This window comes from Chaetodon auriga, chromosome 21 (assembly GCF_051107435.1).
Source record: "Chaetodon auriga isolate fChaAug3 chromosome 21, fChaAug3.hap1, whole genome shotgun sequence".
NCBI classification, from domain to species: Eukaryota; Metazoa; Chordata; class Actinopteri; order Chaetodontiformes; family Chaetodontidae; genus Chaetodon; species Chaetodon auriga.
In genome coordinates this window covers 13,553,521-13,572,740 of record NC_135094.1, presented here as the reverse complement: position 1 = coordinate 13,572,740, position 19,220 = coordinate 13,553,521, and the positions used below count along the sequence as shown (strand labels likewise).

Below are 19,220 nucleotides of genomic sequence, written 5' to 3'. Positions count from 1 at the left end.
ACACAATGTGATGATGACATATAATTGATGCACTTCCTGTCTTCAGTCCCAGAGAGCTTTTCATGCTGGCCCACACAAACGCGCATCCTCATGTCTGACTGCATGTTAGTGGAAGTTTTTTTGTAAGTAATTGTTGGCTATTTCCCCCCCCCCCCCCCTTTTTTTAAATGGAAAGGCATAATGGAAATTCAAGATAAGAGGCCAGAGTGATCCTGATGCTCCGCTCACCCCTTTTCTACTCAAGACTTTTTTCTACTCTGCGAATGCATTGTTTTACTGCAAATTATAACCATAAAAAAGCCTCTGATCCCCCATTCTGTTAAATTAATAGAATTACGCAAAAAATGTAATGATAGCAATTAAGTCTTGAAAATGCAAATTTTATAGTCAAGGACGATTACCTCATTTATAGCATGTGCTGGAATGATGCCAGACGAAGGTAATTTAGATCCGGGTTGCTCACGGTTACATCATGATGAATATGAGACGAGCGGGGCCTCATCACGCACCTCCAGTCGCCCGACGCTCAATCAAACGGAGAGGTGGGGGCGGAGTTTAGGGGAAGGAGGAACATGAACGCTGTCAGGGACGACTCCTGCGCAGGAGACATGCATCAGGAGTGAATGGGACGGGAAAAGTATGGATGGAGGATAAAAACTGCAGGTGTTGCAGGTAAAAGGACAGCAAAGAGCCCGACTGCACTGACCATAAGCTTTAAAGGGCCTCTTCTTGACTTCCGTGACTTTACAAATGTTATGCGTTCCAACAACTTCTCGACTGAGAGCAGCTGTAATCTGTTTTACAATGAATGCTGACATTTCAGAGCGAAATGGATTCGAGCACGGGTTTGATGGAAGCCTCTCAGGACGACACCGCGTTGCCTCCCTCAGCGCGCCCCGTTCACCTCATAACGTTTATTGCCCGAGATTAAGAATTCACATGAAAACTCCACGCCCAAATGACATTTAAATGCAAGGATTTTTTAAAGCGTAACTGCGTTTGGCTGAGTAAAATACTCACTTAGTTAATTATTTGAGAAAGGCAGATGTAATGGCATGAATCTTTTATGGGGGTCTGCCCGGTGCCATGATCTCTAATAGCTTAACATTTCACTTTAGCACTCCCTCCATGCTAATACACACCTCTAATAAACAACTGTTTTACATGCTGGAGGGTGGTGCAGGGGGCAGCATGGCACCAAAGTCCAAATCCAGTGCACCTTTTGTTTTAAAATCCCTGCCTCTCTTCCTATCAAAGCGAAAAATCACCACGAAGGACGACACTCTGCTTCTACTGAAAGCCATAAAGGATAACTTTGTTCTGGCAATTTATCTAAACATTTCCAGCGAGGTTAACATCCTCATGCTGGTTGGATATTTCCCACCTATCAGTCATATAATGTTTTCAAATATCACTTGATTTAGTTAGATTTCACCTCCAGGGAGACTTAATAGTGGGAAAAAGCACAGAGATGAAATAAAAGAAATAGCACAAGTATCCCTCTTGTTTCTTTTAAAACTGGAAAGCCATTTAACTAACATTTCACCCAGGTCTGGCTATTACACAGTCTATTGACACACATTGCACCGGGGTTGGACTCTTTCTCAACCCCATCCATCGGTCACATAGATTGTCCCCTGGTAGGCAGAGGCCTGCGACGTTAATGGAAATGGGGCGATGCTGGGAGCATAGAGCCTGGAGAAGCCTGGATGATCCCTCAGGCCATGGCTGCCACGGGATGAAATAGAGAGACTATTACAGCGGAGTTGTAAAGCCCCACACGCTCCACGCACTATCATAATAGAATATTGATTCTATCAGATGCCAGGCCCCGGCCTGTCCCCGCAATGAAGAAAAGAGCACTAAAGGTCATTGTGTAAAAGAACAGAGTGGGGGAAAGAGAGACAGAGGAGCAGAGAGGTGGAGAGGGATAGAATAGAGTGGACGGGAAAGAAAGAGTGGGCTGCTGCTGTTGTGATACTGTATTTCTGTAATAATGGAATGTATGGTGCTGTTAGAGTGCGCTGCAAAACTATATGAAAAAGTGAACGTAGTAGAAATGAGTTCCATACTGTATGAATAAAGTTGAACCAATCTTAACATATTTCTGCTGCTCAATTAAAGTCCCCCCCCCCCTTTTTTTTTTTTTTTTTTTTTTTTTTGCATTGCTGCATCTGTCTCCACAGCCATAAGTAACAAGGAAGCAATTTCAACCATTAATTGTTGATCAAGGCGGTTGGGAAAAGCGCCAAAGGAAAAGGATGACAAATAAGCGCCCACCACGCGAACAGCAGTACAAATTACACCACAAGCAGGAGACGTTTATGCTTGATTGGAGCAATTTAATGTTTTCTTACAAAAAAAGCTCGCAAATCCTGGGAGGACAGTTAAGGAAATGACTTTTTAATCATCCAAGGAGCCGCTGCGCCTTGTCTCTCCTGATGGCCCCATACTGAAGACTTAGAGCCATTAAAAGGAGGAGTTCATTGGTAGAGGCCGTTCTTAGCAACAGTTGGGCTGATGTTGCTTAAAGAGACGACGTTTCAGGGCACAATAGTCCAAACTGAACAGAGAGAGTTTGAAATTGGGGATGAAACAGTAAAAACAACATTTTTTTTAATTTCTTTATTTTCTTTAGAAGACTTAAAATCATTTGCTGTTTGATATAATTTTTTTTTAATATTAGATATACAAACATCAACACTTCAGGAAAAAAATGAGTAAGGGAACCTCTGCAAGTGTAAATGTATATTAATTAAAATTAACAGTATGCAGTGCGCTGCTAATCGAGGCTCCAAATGCTTTTAAAAGAGGCCCGAGCTATAGTTTTGTGAACAGACGCCATCGCAGTCTGCAGCCAAGTCAGGGGAAACTATATGCTTAACAATGTCAGAGTTACAAGCACAATACATTAGGAAATTGACTAATCTTCACTGTGACATTATGGCCTGTACAAACTTCATGATGAATTCTTGTTTTTCCAGGGCTCTCGGAAAATATATTCATGAAATTTCAATGTCCGATGAAACAAGTCATCTTTTAACCAGAGCTTGACTGTGACATACCATTCCTCATTTCTATTCCAAGCAAGGCTTTATTTTAGTCAAATAAATATCCATTTGTCTTGTTGTATTTCTTCTTTTTTTTTTTTTTCTTCTTTTCAATTCACACACAGCCCCGGTAATTGAACAGTAGTTGTTGTCGAGGGCCCCTGCAAATGAAACTGCCATTGTAGCATCAAAAATAATCAATTTGATGAGTCTTGTATATACTCCCATACTCAAAGTAATGTGATATTGATTTGCCGCTCTGATATAGTACTCCTCTTCTGCACCAGAATGATTATTGGCTTTTGACAAATTCCAGCGCAATCTTTTATTCCCCCCTCCACCGCCACCACCACCCCGCCACTGCGCTCAGCCCGGCCACCTCTTTTGTCTCAAAGCACCGGTGCCAAAGCCCTCAGCTCCAATTCCACTCTGCAGCCTGACTTTGTGTGTGTTTGTAACACACTTGGACAATAAAAGACTCTTTCCTTTATTGCTAAACAACAGCAGGAATACAACTTGACCCAATCAGTCTGCATCAAACCATTTTACACCCAACTCAATTTGCATCTAAAAGACATGCAATTTCATATAGTATGCCTCTCTCTCGCTTTCACCTTCACACACACACACACACACACACACACACACACACACACACACACACACACACACACACGTGTACCTTTAAGTTATTATGTTTCATAGTGTTGTGAGGCATTGTGGATGGTAGCTCTGAAAATCTAATACATTATTTAAATCCAAATCACCCTCCCCTGTCCGTCCATGTTATAGATGACAATACTGCTGCCTCTCTCTTTCTCTCTCTCTCTCTCTCACACACACACACACACACACACACACACACACACACACACCTCCTTTTCCTCCCTTTTTACCTCTCTTTTCCCTCTGAACCAGAGAAATGCCAAAACAATCACATGAATGGAGTGATGGTGGGAGTGTAAGGTGAAGGGATATGGGATATGATCGATGCATGGACAGATGGATGGATGGGTGGAATTCAGGTGTGGAGGGACAGACAGAAGGTGGATGGATGAAAGGAAAGGTGGAATGGATGGATGAATGATGGAAGAAGGTGGAGGGGAAGGAGGGATAAGGAGGGAGGGAGGCCGCAGAGGAAAGATGGAAAGATGGCAGCCCTCAACAACAGGCCAGTCTGTATTGATTAGTGTGTGTAATAAAGAAAGCGAGACACTTGGCCCCAGAGAGGACATGGTTCACTTGGTGTCTGCTTTAACAAGGAGTGTATGTGTGTGTGTGAGTGAGTGAGTGAGTGTGTGTGTTTGAGATCTAAAGCCACTAAATATGCCGATGCGTGCATTTTACACACAGAAATGCCTATGGGTGTCTACAGAAATGAATAAATGAAAAAGCGTGTGTGTGTGTGCGCGTGTGTGTGTGTGTGTGTGCAAGCGTGCACACCTGTGCATGTGTCTATTTGTTTGTGCCAGCTCATGTACAGTGCATGCAAGCGGGTGTGTTTGTGCACGCTGCAGGCTGCACCCCCATGTGCCGTGCATGAAAACACCTCACACATACAACAGGGGCCTGCTCATGGAAAAATCAATATGCTGGTGATAGAAATATGCTAGAATGTTCTGTAGGTGAGAGATTGATCTGAGCTCCGCAGAGGGGTCGGACCAAAACCAAATAATGGTTAGGGGCCGGCGACCTCCAGATCTCCACAGAAAACAATAATTATAACCTCGCCATGTATGCCTGGACTAAGCATAAAGGCCACGGTCAATGAAGGCTAAATGCTAACGCTGCAAAGGTGGAGGCTCAGCATTGAGAAAAACTGGAGCTTTAAACAATAATTAGGTCCATAATATCATTGTCAAATCAATCAAAGCTGTTGCTTTCAATGTAATCTATAACCCACACTTATTTCTAAAACTACTAGAAATAAGTGCTAATTCATGATCAGATTAAGTCTCATTATCACAGAATTTAATGATGACTATAATCTAAAATGTCTTCTGCTGAATCCTGCATCACGATAACTTCATACTGCACTGATTACATAATGAATATTCAGTGTGGCTGGATGCATATAAGCATGGTTGCAGTGGTTTTGGCTCTCCAGCACCTTGCATAATGCATGAGCAACACTGAAGAGCACTCACTCAGATCAGGAGGAATGTGTGCATTCTGCCATCCATAAGGGCACATTGGCTCTCAAGCCGGATTGAAACAGACATTATGTCCAATGCATGTTGCGTACCTTAGCTCACAGACCGCCTTCATTGTGGGCGATGCCTGTGTCCACCTCAGTCCTGGCAGGTGCGGTATCGCAAGCTGTGTGTGTGGAAAGCGACCAGGCACACAGACTGATAGAGAGAGACAGCCAAGCCAAAAGCACCATGTTGGCGTGAGGAGGTTTAATTGCTCTGCGTGGCACAAAACTAACTGTGTCCAACCCTCATCATCAGGCAAAGCCTAATGAAAATAAAGCCTCTCAACGATATTTTGTCATTTTATTGAAATATGCTACAGGAGGCAAAAGGTTTCCCTGTCAAAAAATGTTGCCGGGTGAGTCTATTAAAAGTATTTGGTTGAAAATATATTAAAATGCCCAAGTTGAAATTCTAAGTAGTTCTTGCTAATCCCAGAGGAAAATATGGTAACTTATAAATTGGTCTTTTTTTCCCAAAGGCTGGACTGGCCAACAGAACATCCTGATATTACCTAGCCAGCCTATCATCAGCACAGCCACTTTTTGAGTGATGAGTCTCCTACAGGAACCAACAGCTGTATGTGCAAATCATGCATATAAATCAATTACCGAGGCCCTATGTACTTTAAATGCACCCATTAATTAAGCAATGTCAGACACAATGAACCGTGAAGTTCATTACATTTTTAGCATTCAAACCCAGGATTATTTGAAGAGTGCATGAGAGAGCGGGAGACGGGTTTACCTAATGATTAGCCCCATAGCTCAATGTCGGGCAGACGCCAGCGGAAATTTCAGGAAAGCTGTTGCGAGAAGAGACAGAACAGCAGCGAGCTGTCTCAGCAATCTACAAAACACGAACGGGTTGATCAAAAGGAAGGCGAGGAACAACAACAACAACTGCGATGTGATCGGTGTCGGCTGTGCCTACTTTTGAACTTCCAACTCAAACAAACTCTCGCACAACCGTCCACACGAGTTCTACCTGGTGGAAAATTTTTAATAATCTCCCTTTGCATTTTGTCAGAGCGAGTGTGCAATGAGGTTTCATATATGCAAAGTTCTCCGGCACAGCACATGCAACACGCAGCTCCAAACATGAAGATTCAGTGACTAGTGATGTATTTAGTATATTTACATCCGAGCTAAGACAAACATTTTTTATTTATCCAGTAAGTGTGGCTTAAAAGCTCAGGAGTCTCAAAAATTGTCTTAATCCTTAAAGTGAGGTGACAAAAAGAAAACTGAAGCCATATGCAGGTGTTCGTGTGGATGGATGTGTGCGTGTCTGCATGTGTGTGTGTGTGTGTGTGTGTGACCTCTCTGTTGCTTCGTGCCAAGCTGCAGTTTGGTTCAAGTTGCTGTGAGATGACAGGAGAGGTTGGGGAAGGGGGGGGGGGGGGGGGGGGGGGGGGCGGGGCGCAGAGAGAAGAAGCTGGGCCCAGCTGCCTGGCATTAAGCAATGACCTCTGCATAATGAAAGATGGCGACAACATTTCCCACTCATTACAAGGTTCCACACTGTGACAAGATTTGCATATTCATATATTTTTTTCCCTCCACCTCCCCTCCCCTTTTTTTCACCGCAAATTATTTTTTCCTGTGAGCAGGACATCTGCCTCCCTGACACTGCTCTGGAAGAGGGAAAATAAATAAATATGTGTGCAGAGAGGCACATGATCTATCCAGATGCCACAGAAATATGGCACGATGTTGACATCTCCGTACACCCCGACCGTGTGTGTTTTCCGCGGTTTAAGCACCAGGAAATCATGTTCGGGGTCAGTGGAGAAGAATACAGCTCGGGCAGAAAAACCTGACAGAGGTCTGGAATGTATATCTGTTTTGCATATTATTTTCTAACACAGTGACACAAATGCCACCGTAACACTGGTGTCGCAGGTTAACGCATATTTGGGGACAACTAAAATTCATGTCACAGAGGAGAGATGTGTGGCTGAGCTGATTAGACCAGTTCTTTCATGTAGCTGCTTGGCCTAATCTGATGCTGAGGAAAGTTTTCTTTGTATAATTTATTGAAATAAAAGATTTAACAAAAAAGAGAGTCACGGAACGAGCATTTATTAACAGTCCAATGTGGAAAAATATATATATTTTTACATTTTTACATAGTGTATGCAAAGACAGAGGTTGAATCGCAAAAATATGCTTTTATTTAATATTCAAGATGACATTTTTCAGAAGAATAAATATGGATGAGAAGTGTAGTGAACATGCATTCCAGTGAGCTGAATGTACTGTCACACCTCCCTGATGGCTATTGTACTGTCTGTTTTCTTTGATCAAAAGAGCATCAGAACACCTCGACGCCTTACAAAACATAATTACATTTCGACATCAAACAAGAAGCAGCCATAAATGACGGCGGGTAAATAGGAAATACAGACATGTATGCAAAGACAGTAAATGCACAAAGTTCTTCATCAAAAGAAATGCTGTAAAAATGCCTTAAAAATCGTAAGAGGTTTGAAAAGAAAAAAAAAAAAAAGAAAAGAAACACAAAGCAGCAAAAGTGGGAATTTGAATCCCTTTTATTTAGTTGGGTAACTTTAATTCAAATGAATCAGGCAGAGCTGCACCCGCCAACCCTGCCCGAAGAGTCGCCGATCTCAATGTGCAGCATAACGATCACCGCAGCACTTCTGAATACAAACTGTTTTATGTGAATACCTCAAGCTGAGGGCTACATAAATATAGAATTAGACAAAGTGTTATTTTTTTCTTTTTATGTTTTATTTTTCCCCTCTTTTCTCACTCTCCAGCAACATCCCCAGGTTGGGTTGGCTCTAAGCAGATGCAGGCACTTACTTCAAAAAGTTGCAGCTCCCTTATGATAGCTCTGCAAAAAGGTTTTCTTTTAACTTAAATCAGCAAATGTGTGGAGCAGAGACCTAGCGGCGTGTTTCTCTCCCCTAGAAATAATTGCTCCCAGGGATCAATTTGAAATTTAAATTGTGGTGAAACGGTGTTTGTCATTAACAATCAAATATTTGAACCACCGAAATACCTTTGCCCCCTCTGTATCTGCCCCCTCTGCCCCCAGTTGGAAAATACTGCACAGGGCATTGTTTTGATGATGATGAAATGAAAAGCTGATGATACTCTCAGAAAACATCACAGGCGAGAGAAAGCAGGAGGAGAAACAAAGGCCATTCATCAAGAATTATAGATTTGTATCATAATATTAACATATCAAAACAGATACACAGACCAGAGGAATATTTCTGCTTTTTAGCTTCTCATACCAGCACACATACAGAGATATACAGAGAAAGCAGAAAGAGCTGGGTTAAAGAAAAAGAAAAATATAGATAGGAAGGTTGTAAGGTAACAAATGGAGAGCGAGAGAGAAGAGCTTCCTGTCATCTCTGAGAGTCACCGTCCCTGCTTAATGTTCATTAGGAGGCTGATTGAATTGGGGGGTGTAGCACTGTCACTGTTAATGGAGTGATCTCTAATTGGAGCACATTAGCTCTATAGGTTCTGGCTAGTGTCAAAGGCAGAGAGGAGGACAGGATGCAACACGAGGGTCTAACGCATCCCACCAGCGCCGCCGATACACCGAAATAAACAAAATGCCGTTATCTGTAGAGCGTTTGCATACAGCGCAGATACACAATCGATGAACTCCCTGTGGAAACATGTTGTGCTATCACAGGTGGACGGATAAATCTAAAAATGGCGTCTAATTTCCTTTAAATTTTCTCTTCCATTTATGGGAACTTTTAGGCGGGAAAGGCCTGTGGCTCTATCAGAGCTCCGAGGATCAGGTGTTAGGTGTGTGCGTGTGTGTGTGAGAGCGAATGTGTTGTGTGTGTGTGTGTCCATACGCACTGTGCCCCAGGGCCACGACTCTGATGGTTTAAACATGGAGGTGAGGAGCAACTTCAAGGCCAAAGTAAGGTGTGTTCCTGATAATGACGAGCACGAATGGCCACTATCGCCATCCAACAAGACCCAGAACTTGATCCGTAATGGCTGCCCATAAAGGAGAATCATCATCAATGAAAATGACAGGTTATTAAGATCCGATTTTAGGGGGGGGCTATGGCTTTAGTATGATAGGTTAGCTATCTATAAAACCTTTAAAGCCTGGCCTTCAACGACATCAGCCCCAATTCCCATCTCCCAGTGCCCTGTGCCAGAGACACATGCTAATAAGCTCACAACCTTTAATTAAGCAATATGTGTAAGTAGGCAGCCATTATGGCCTGATTTGTGAGCCACTTCATTACACTGAGCACCGGCTAGCAGACACATATTCAATACAAATCAAGCTGGCCTGAATATTATCCTGCTTAATGTGAGGCCAATATTGATATTTTATCACTCGTGTTCTGATTAGTGACTTTTAGAATCTTCATTTTTCTCTGTGTTGAGGCAGCGCCGAACATCGAACGAGCAGCATTCATTAGAAGTGCTGCTGAACATTGTTTATCAGGTTAGCGATAGCTTAGCGGTTCACATATGCTCTTTCTGTTTACCGTCAGAGGCGCGCAAGAGCAATATCATTTACTTTATTGTTTATTGTGATGAGTCATTTTCCTTTTTTGACGATTTTAAGCGTTCTTCTTTCTGCCGTTTCACGGTACAGTACCCAGAAAGCACCACACAAATCCACAGCACACACAAGCACGTTTAACGGCCGAGAAAAAGCTGTTGAGAAGAAGGATTACACAGCACATTACAGAGAGTATAAGTCAAACAGACGGTTGATCAGATGACTTACATTAGGGTCCAACTATCTCCTCCTTTGCTTTGATGTCACTGGTTGAGGTCTTGAAGCGCAAAACTGGAGCCACACCCGCTTCCTCCTACTGGCTCAACACGATGGGAGCCTGAGGGAACGAAACATTGGATGAAACTGAAAATTCTGCTAAACAAACAGCAGGTGGGAAGGGTGGGAAGGTAAAAGGGTCACGTGTGAGATGAGGAGACGAGGACTATTGAATGTGTGCTTTTCTTTGTGTGCGCTTGAGCGCAGCGAGCGAGCTGCAACAAAAACATACTTTTGCTATAGCAAGAAAGCTGATTTTTACGTAGAGGCAATCACTCACGGCCAAATAGTTTCTTCCGTTTCCGTAGCAGACGTGGAGCACTTGCACCCTCCTTGTCCTCTCTCTGATTGGCAGAGCCCTGACTTTGGTGGGGCACCATCCCCGCTGCGTTGTCCACCACTCCTACGTCACCAATCACCTTCAGAAAAAACCCGAGAGAGTCAGCAAGGAAACTTAACAATAAATGAACAGTAGAACAGTGTTAAACCCTGTTTCAGGATGCCCCGTGGCCAAATGTATCAAGCATCTCAAAGTACAGGTTGAACTTGGATGACAGTGACTGAGATTGGCAGGAGAACTGCTATTTTCCTCGAGGCCTGTGAGTAGTGTTGTCATGCATAGTCTCTGCCTCTGTCCTGGTGCTTAGAGTGAACTTGGAGAAGAAGCAGAAATGGAGACTTTATATGACACACTACCTCTGGTCCCAGAGGGGAAACAGCTCTCACAACTCTGGGTTGGCCTACTTATGTACAGTGATATGAAATACAACTTAAATCTCGCTGGTATGAGCCATGATGGAGTGATACATTGTCGTTTTTTTCTCTAAAAACCAAACACATTTTTTGCCGACAAAAATGCACTCGATGAAATTGTGATAGATAAATAATAGCGGAAATTTAATATAATGACGGGTTGAGTCAAAATTACCTCTGCATTCTTTCCACACATCTATATTTCATTACGGCAGCATCAAGCAGTCGCGTCGAAAAGGTGGGCTGGCACTTTTCACAAGTTGCAAATTACACAGATAGAGCAGCAATTGAGCAAACTTAAAAAAAAATGTGCCACAGAGTGCTTCTTTATCTAAAACTAGTATAAACTTGCCAGATAATTACATGCGGTGTACTTTGGAGAAGTCCTCCTGCTAAGCAGATATGGCTGCCAGGGAGGCATTAATCTCCTCATGCAACATACAGTACGTAGCCAAGGACACCCCCCCCCCCCCCATGTCTGCGTCTCTCTTAGCCACACACACCACATACAGAGGAGACGGCACACACACACCCACAGCATACAGAGCACACTCACTTCCTGTATAAATCATATTCATATTTCTGAGGGCTGCCGATGACCTCACGGCAAATGAAGCGTGGGTCCTCAGCTCCGCAGCGGCAATCAAACGTGCGGCAAAGTAATTACAAAAGAGGGGTAGGAGGGAGAATTGATGCGGTTTGTCAATTAATGTTGCTGCAAGGTGTTTTTTCGAAAGGTTAACTTCTTCATATTCTCTGCATGCTAAATTAGGTCAATATTGGTCCGGCGAAGAGTCGTCGTCACAGGCAGCCGGACGGTGGGCTGAGTCATGCAAAGACGAGACAAAGGGTCCTTGTTAATGAGAGGTTTGATGGCATATCAAGATGATGAGGTGTCCCTCGTGAAAGCGCAAGCCTCTTTGTGCTTTACAACTCCGCATTGCTCTGCCTTCCATTTCTCATATTCTCGATTCATCATCATCAGTGTCATTACTACCCCTCATCTTCATATTTATCAGCTTTGTCACATTATTAGAAAAATCTACAAACTATAAGGGGATATCCTCTCCTAATTATACAAACCATGCATAATACAACACAGCCATAAGATAATTAAATGCAACACAGTTAAAGCCTTACCGTGTGAATAAACTGCATACCTTTTGTTTCTGCAAATGGTTAAGCACCCCCCCCCCCAAAAAAAAGGGAGAAAAAAAAAGCGCAGCTGAAATTGCAGAGAAAAGTGTTTTTATTTATACAAGTCGCTGGAGATGCTCATCATCAGCGTTTTTTCCGAGCCATAAATAATTTGCGCAGAGAGGTAATATTCAAGCTGGCAGAGCCTTAGTTGTGCATCTTTAATGGAAGTTTTACAGAAGCTGAGCCAGTTCTTGCATATGCTGCTGCCTCCCATATGGAGGAAAGGAGACAAAAGGAGCACAGTTGGCTTGTCCTATCTTTTTATAAGTCCATCGACACTTAAATGCTAGCCCCGGAGAAAAAAACGACACAGGGGGACATAAACCCACTGTGGTTTTAGGAGGGAAGATAATGACTTTGCCTGCATTAATTTCTTCATCAGCCATCTTGTTTCTTCAGACAGAGTGGTTATGAGGCCTTCTCTGAAGGTCCTAGGTTATATAGATGCATTTCCCTGCATAATATGAGCCCGAACAGTTGTTGTCAGCAGTGCATTTTGTGAGTTGGCAGCTGGGGAACATCTGTTTATAGGTAATGAGTGTTTGAAAAGCAACACCTCACTTTACCTTTAATGTCTTTTATTGGTGCACACTGATGGGAACGTTGCTTTAACTTTTTGTATTGTTGTGATTCAGCTGGAAGATTCCTTCAACATGGTCAATATTACAGACACCTGCCCTGGGCAACACGCTGAATGAGAGCATATGATGGATCATTAATATTAACTTTCTTTAACCAGAATTCAATATGCAAGTCAAATAAAGACTTCATTATCATTATATTCTTTACTGCACACCCACAGTTCCCTCCACTCCCACTTCCTGCCAAAGATGCAACGCAGAGAAGAAAAGAAAAGAATCAGTCACCATCGTTGGTTCAATAATGGCTGAATAAACAGCAGAAATATTTAGTTTCTCATGACTCTGAGTCTGCAGCAGATCAAACAGGACACACCTCGCTGTTCTGTTCCTTCCAAACAGTGTCTAGCAGTGTCTATAGCTCAGGGCTCTTCTTCCAGGACTTGCTTTTTAAGGTGTTCGTTTAGACAAATTTTGGGTGTAAATTTAAGAGTATTATGCAAAGCTGCTGGCCCCTGGAGCTGTGGTCATGTTAGTCTAAGGGAGGAGAAAGTCCTCGGGGGCATTGGTGTCCAGGACACTGCCTGTGAAAACAGAGCTCTTTAAGGAAATGAGCCATTCGTCAATATTTCCTCAGTAAATGGAAACAGACTTCTTAAGTAGCAGGATTAGTCTTTTAAGTAACTGGATGATGGAGTCACGTTATTACACAGTCAAATAAAGTGTTTTTTGTCATTGCCATCTCCCTGTTTCAAGTGTCATCCGCTCTCATGATCGGGATTTTAAAACAGAATATGGAAAACGACAAACACGCGGTGGTTCTTTGTGAATAATGCATGTCCTAAGTTGAAAAGTTAAAGGTGACGATATGTTGCAAGAAAGCCTCTGAAAAAATGGCAAATGTACCTCAGCATATTTAGCATGAAGTAAAACAAATTACATGAGTTTTTCATGCTCAAACAGGATTCGTGCTACATAATACTTTGTGTAGTAACATAGCAGTGTAACCACATCACCATAAAGGGTGCTGTTATTCAGATAAGTGAATAAAGTAGGCCTAATAAGCCTATACGGGAAAGCCCATAAAATTGCTTTAAAATGTCATAAATCTTAGAGGAGAGGGCAACTTCTCCGCATTAGTGTGGTCACTGCATCTCACAGTAGAGCTTTTTCTATTTCAATCTATATTTTTTTTTTATCTATTTAATTTTTGTAGAAGTGCCTCTACGGCTGTTATTTCTCTCTGAGGAGCTGTCACCTTACATCTGAAGGCCAGTTTGTACACAGCACCCCGTCACAGTGTGTATATCGCTGCCAGAATTATATAAAGCACTAATAAAATCAGCTCAAGTGTTCTTCCGAGTGCTGGGGATGCCCTTTGGTGATTCCTGGATCTTGCTCTATACATAAAACCAGTCTATATATTCAGGGGAGGATTAGCTTTGAATATGTAAAGTGGGGGTCCGTGCTGCGAGGCGAAGGGGAATGGCATAGTGCTCTCTTGGCGATGCTGAGCATCGGTGTTATCGCTCCCCACTACCAGCGGGTGAAAGAGGATGCCATCGGCATCTCTTGCTACTGGAGGTCCCTGCCTGTTAAGTTGCAACGAACAGACAGCAACACCCAAGGGACACAATGTGTGTGAGAAAAGAGAGCAACAGAAAGATAGAGTATGTGTGTGTGAATGTGTTTCCCAAGGACAGTAACACCTATCTTTCACTTACGGTGGCCTCCATGAAACTCCCTTCACAGTTTAAAGAATAGAGAGTCAGCACAATAGCGATGATCTCGCTTTGCGGAGATGCCAGGAATTCATTTTTTCAGTCCCAGTGAGCTAAGGTTCTGTGCGTCCGGGTTATGAGTGTTGTAAATTTTGTGTCGGCATCTGCATTTGTGTGTATAAGCATTTTTGTGCCTACCACAAGATTTTCTTTTCACAGTAAGTGAAGTGTGTTTGTCGGTGTCAATAAGCGTGTGCTGTTTGGCTATGAACAATCCCCCCCCAGATGTCTCATCTGCTATGCACAGGTCTAGAGGCTACACACACACACACACACACAGGCAGTACGACACCAGTAATAAATATACCATGCTGTGTGTTTACTCACATAAGCTCACATCACTCAAATTATGACGGAGAACCATTAGAACGCAAAAGAGCCTAAGAGCTAATTGTCAGCGCGTAAACCCCTCCTTCCTCATTCCTCTGACATTCAAACTTCAAAATATTAATTTTGTTGGGATGATCCAGGTTGCTCTTGGGCGACTGACAGAATGATTGAGGAAAGGAATGACTTCTTGCTACTGCAGCACTTGTCAGAAAGCACTACTTTTAATTAGGCAACAATCTGTGAACCAGTCTGTTTCTGACCTGCCTGTCTTGCAGGGACTTGGAGGACGAGGAGCTAAATATAAGTTGCAATAATTGCAGTGCACGGCAAAGTTAGGCAGCATTGTGCGCTGTCTCAAATTGCATTTCATCATAAGTCATAACACAGTGTTAAACAGGATGGGGCGCTGGAATTTTTATTGTACCATACTGATTGTAAATGGTTGTTACGGGAAGAGGAGGCCGACACAAAGGTGAGTTTTGCTGACTTTTAGTGAGTAGCAGCTACATTCGCATGATGAACTGAAGTCTTGATTTATTTCTCAAGGCAAATCCTGTCATTTCCCATTTGAAAAGAAGAAATAATTTGAATCTAGCTTTACCCGAGGAAAAACTAAAAATCTGTCACGGTCATTCACCCTTTCAGACCACAGAGCTGTACTGTTGTCTTTTTATTGTTCTGGAAGCAGAATAATGAACTAGTTGCTGCATTCGTCTGTCCCTCTCCCCTTCTTACTCTCTTCAGAGAGGGAGGAGAAAGAGAGGCAGGAGAGGAGGGAGTGTTTTGTGAACGTCCAACCCATCTCTCCACCCTTCTCCTCTCCCTCCCTTTGTCCTCTTCTCTTCATGCCTCCATCCAGGCACAGGGTTATGTGCTCTCTCTGTATTAATGGTCAAATAATTGATTGTATTTAATCCCACAGCTAATATCACACAGTCAAAATTACCGTGAATATTGTCAATCACATGTTTCCAGGAGTACAAGCTTGTATTTATTGTAACTTTTTGGACACATTGTATAAAACATGTTGATATCCCACCTCAATGATAGCCCCATCTGGTTGTCGGAGGAAGTGCCTGTATCGTTGTTTCAGCCCGCTCAAGTATAGGGTGTAGATTGCCACATGGGTGCTGGTCTCTCCCTCTGGTAGGGCTGCAGCCTCTCTTGGGGGTTCGCTCGGGGCTGCAGAGCCTGCCAAGGGGTCTTCCACTGTCCAGATATAGTCATAGACCACCACCTAATGAAACACAGTCATAAAGGGATGACAACTGTGAGCAGGGGACATCCAAGCCTGCAAAGTGAAGACATTAAAAAAAGCATTAAAAAAATGAAGGGAATAGTAAAAAGGTTTCTGCAGACATTCAGTGTGTGACAAAATACTGGAAGCACGTGTGGGAAAAATCCTCAAATGACACAAAAATAAGTGTCAGTAACTTTCAAAAATCAACGTTCGACGTATTAAAATCAGGCTTGAATTGCACCTTGTAAAGTGCCGAGATGCTCATTTTAATTACATACAACTGCAGTCACCAGATAAGCACCACTGGCGTACAGTACATCAGCGTGCTAATTCCTAGCAGTGCATGAGTCCTATGGGGCCTGATCTGTGGCAGGTAAAGAGACAGGTTGTGTTTGTGATCATGCACACGTATGTATAATCCTGGTGGCAGGCTTGTTTATGACTCTTTCTGTGTGTGTGTGTGTGTGTGTGTGTGTGTGTGTGTGTGTGTGTTGGAGGCTTACACACCTGTAATGCGCTGCCCCTCTGTGTTAGGGTGAGACACGTGGAGCAAGCAGAGCATGTAACATGTTATATAGGTCATGTAACTCGAAGTCATCCATGTGTGAAGATCATAGAAGCTCTCTGCCTTTCTGATAGTGTCTGCTTGTGAAGGCTTGAGTGTCTGATCACATGCATTACACTGGGTCATATACGCTTTATTATTTATAAGACAAAGTAGTAAATCCATATGCACACACAGTAAATATAATGAAAATAGGACAGAACTGTTTTGTCCAACATAAATCCCAAATTCATGTTCCAGGCTGTCAGACAAACATAGGCCCCAGTCTGTGGGAGACCTTTTAAGTGTGTGTGTGTGTGTGTGTGTGTGTGTGTGTGTGTGTGTGTGAGTGTGTGTGTGTGTGTTCATATGTGTACGTGCATGTTCTACAGATAGATAGAGGGCCATGATGCAAACTTTAACTGCCACACCACAGACTCAGACCAGTGAAAACCTCACGATCACGCTCACGCACGCACGCACAAACACACACACACACACACACACACACACACACACAGAGTCAGTCACAAAGAGGAGGAAGTTTTTCAAGCAATTTGTAAAACTCAAGGTGACCCCCTAATTGGCTGCGTAATTATGATTCGTCTAAAAATACAGAAAAAGGAAAAAAGGCAAACTCATTCAGCGGGCCATGAGTGGCAGGGTCAAGCTGAAGGAGAGGTTTAATTTGGTGGTGTATCGATGTCACCCCGCACTTATAAACGGTTAGCCAAACACAACTGTAGGCACTTCATGGAGAAAACAGTGGGAGCCATTACCCCACTTGTAATTAGAGACGTTGCATAAACTGCGAACCAGACAGCCTCGTGAGTAGAAAGGACCTTATTGTCAAAATGTCAAAGAGTCACAAGGGCAGCGCGAGAGCGGACTAGCTAAGAACATTTAAAGAAGTTGTGTGTGTGCGTGAGGGGGGAGGTGGGGACGCGGGGATGCATCTCTTCAACGCTAATTAAGACGCTCATTAGTGAAATCGCCTCAACTGCGTCTTGCCTCTAGCTTGGCCTCGTCTCACACTGGGGGAAACTGATTACCTGAATTCCTTAAGTAATCAGCACCTCTGCTAGGCAGCAATCAGTCTGTTTGGATAGTGTGTGTATGTTGATTTGCTGCCTTTTTTTTTCTCTTTTTGAGGAAACACAAGTGGGAGTGTGCAGAAAATCCTAGGTCTCTTCCCATGTCGGGGTTCTTGGCTGGTCCGTGATACAGTAAGTAATCACAAACATTTGAAGTCACGAATGTGGGAAAGAAACTGAGTAAGAAAACATCCTTTCCCGCTGTACTGGTCACAGGAAGTGTGCCTATGACCCGGTTAAGGCCCCAGTCCAGGATTTTATAAACCAAGCTGTACGGTGGTGATAGAAACACCATGGATTCAGCCTCTGTACTCTAAGTCACTTTGGTTAAACACACCTGCTTAAATTTCCCTGTGTGGTGTGCATGTGTATGTATTTTGGCTTGCATGAAAATAGATTTTTTTGATGTTAGCCATGCCACCATCCTACGCTAATTAGCACGTGAAATCCAGTTGACAAGACTAGACAAAAGCTTGAAAAGGTGTTTGTGTGTTCGGTTTGGGTGATGCCATTTCATGCAATGCACCATGGCTCTCAGGATGTATCATTGCTGAGACACAAAAAGCAAAGAGCATTAGAGGGCCTGTCTGCTCTACACTACTCTGTTCTGGTCTGTTGTGTTGCGTTATGGTGCTAGCCTGGCTTCTAGCCCTAGCGTGAGTGCTCTCTCCACTCCACCATTGTTCCATTTGATAGCACTAAGTGACTGATTTAGGTTCAATGCCTGCATGGAGCAGACAGGCCAGCTGTGGGTTAAGCAGATAGCATTCAAGTGAGCTAACCCAATTCAAACCCAATCAAGCTGGGATTTATTGTTGGGGTCTGTATTTAGAAATCTGATAGAGTCTGCATCAGTCCCTTGACTTGCATCAGGAGAGACGGGCCTTATTTCTTAGCGGAGGACTATAAACGGCAAACCATGTTTTCCAGCAGGGACATAAATTTCAGGATTTGTAGACATTACCGCAAATGCACACAGAGAATGGGAGGGAGGGACAGGGGCACAGGAAGTGGGGATGGCACAGCTGCAGACATGGCTCCATGGTTCACAAATATAGTCTGTCTGTCTTTCTGGGAGAAGATGCGATTTCACACCTACCGAATCATACCATACCACATATGAATGCAGAAGAAAAGCAATCAGCACTTAAATACAGGCGCCTGTGGAAAGCTTTTCTTTTTAAAAATCCACTGTGACTTGTAATAAAATTTGACTGACCTGTCAATCATTTTCATTCAAGTGTGTGCAAATAGAAAGTCTGTCAAGAGATGGATTTGGAATTCCTTTGCTGTTTTGTTAGTTTGAGGCCAAAAAATAGGCATCACTGCCTCGGAGATAAAAGGATAAATGCACCACATTCTAAAAGGGAAATTCTTTTGTGTTATATTTAAAAAGTGACCCATATTCATATCTAAATTAGGATTTAAACTTGCAACTTAACAGCTTAAAAGAGGGCAGACAGTTTCTGGGAATTAAATAGTAATTTTCCACAGGGTGACAGGCTGGTCTAGTAATAGCTGTGTCTGGGAGAGCTACAGTGTGTTTGATGAATTTATCCCACACGTCCTTCACTGTCACAAATATCAGCGTCTGACATTTCCTCCATTTTGTGACATGTCGGATATAAACACAGTGTCTAGAACTGACCATTATT

The 19,220-nt window shown here is 43.0% G+C and overlaps 1 protein-coding gene across 1 annotated transcript in view; it reads right to left on the bottom strand.

Moving 5' to 3' along the window:
- Window positions 1-10,032: 10,032 nt before the first annotated feature.
- ofcc1 (orofacial cleft 1 candidate 1) overlaps window positions 10,033-19,220 on the bottom strand; it is a 149,517-nt gene continuing 140,329 nt past the window's right edge. The window contains exons 22-24 of the mRNA XM_076721595.1: window positions 15,727-15,924; window positions 10,326-10,464; window positions 10,033-10,106 (exon numbers count right to left, since the gene is read on the bottom strand). Of these exons, the coding sequence (XP_076577710.1) occupies window positions 10,033-10,106; window positions 10,326-10,464; window positions 15,727-15,924 (411 nt within the window). The remainder of the gene's footprint in view (window positions 10,107-10,325; window positions 10,465-15,726; window positions 15,925-19,220) is intronic.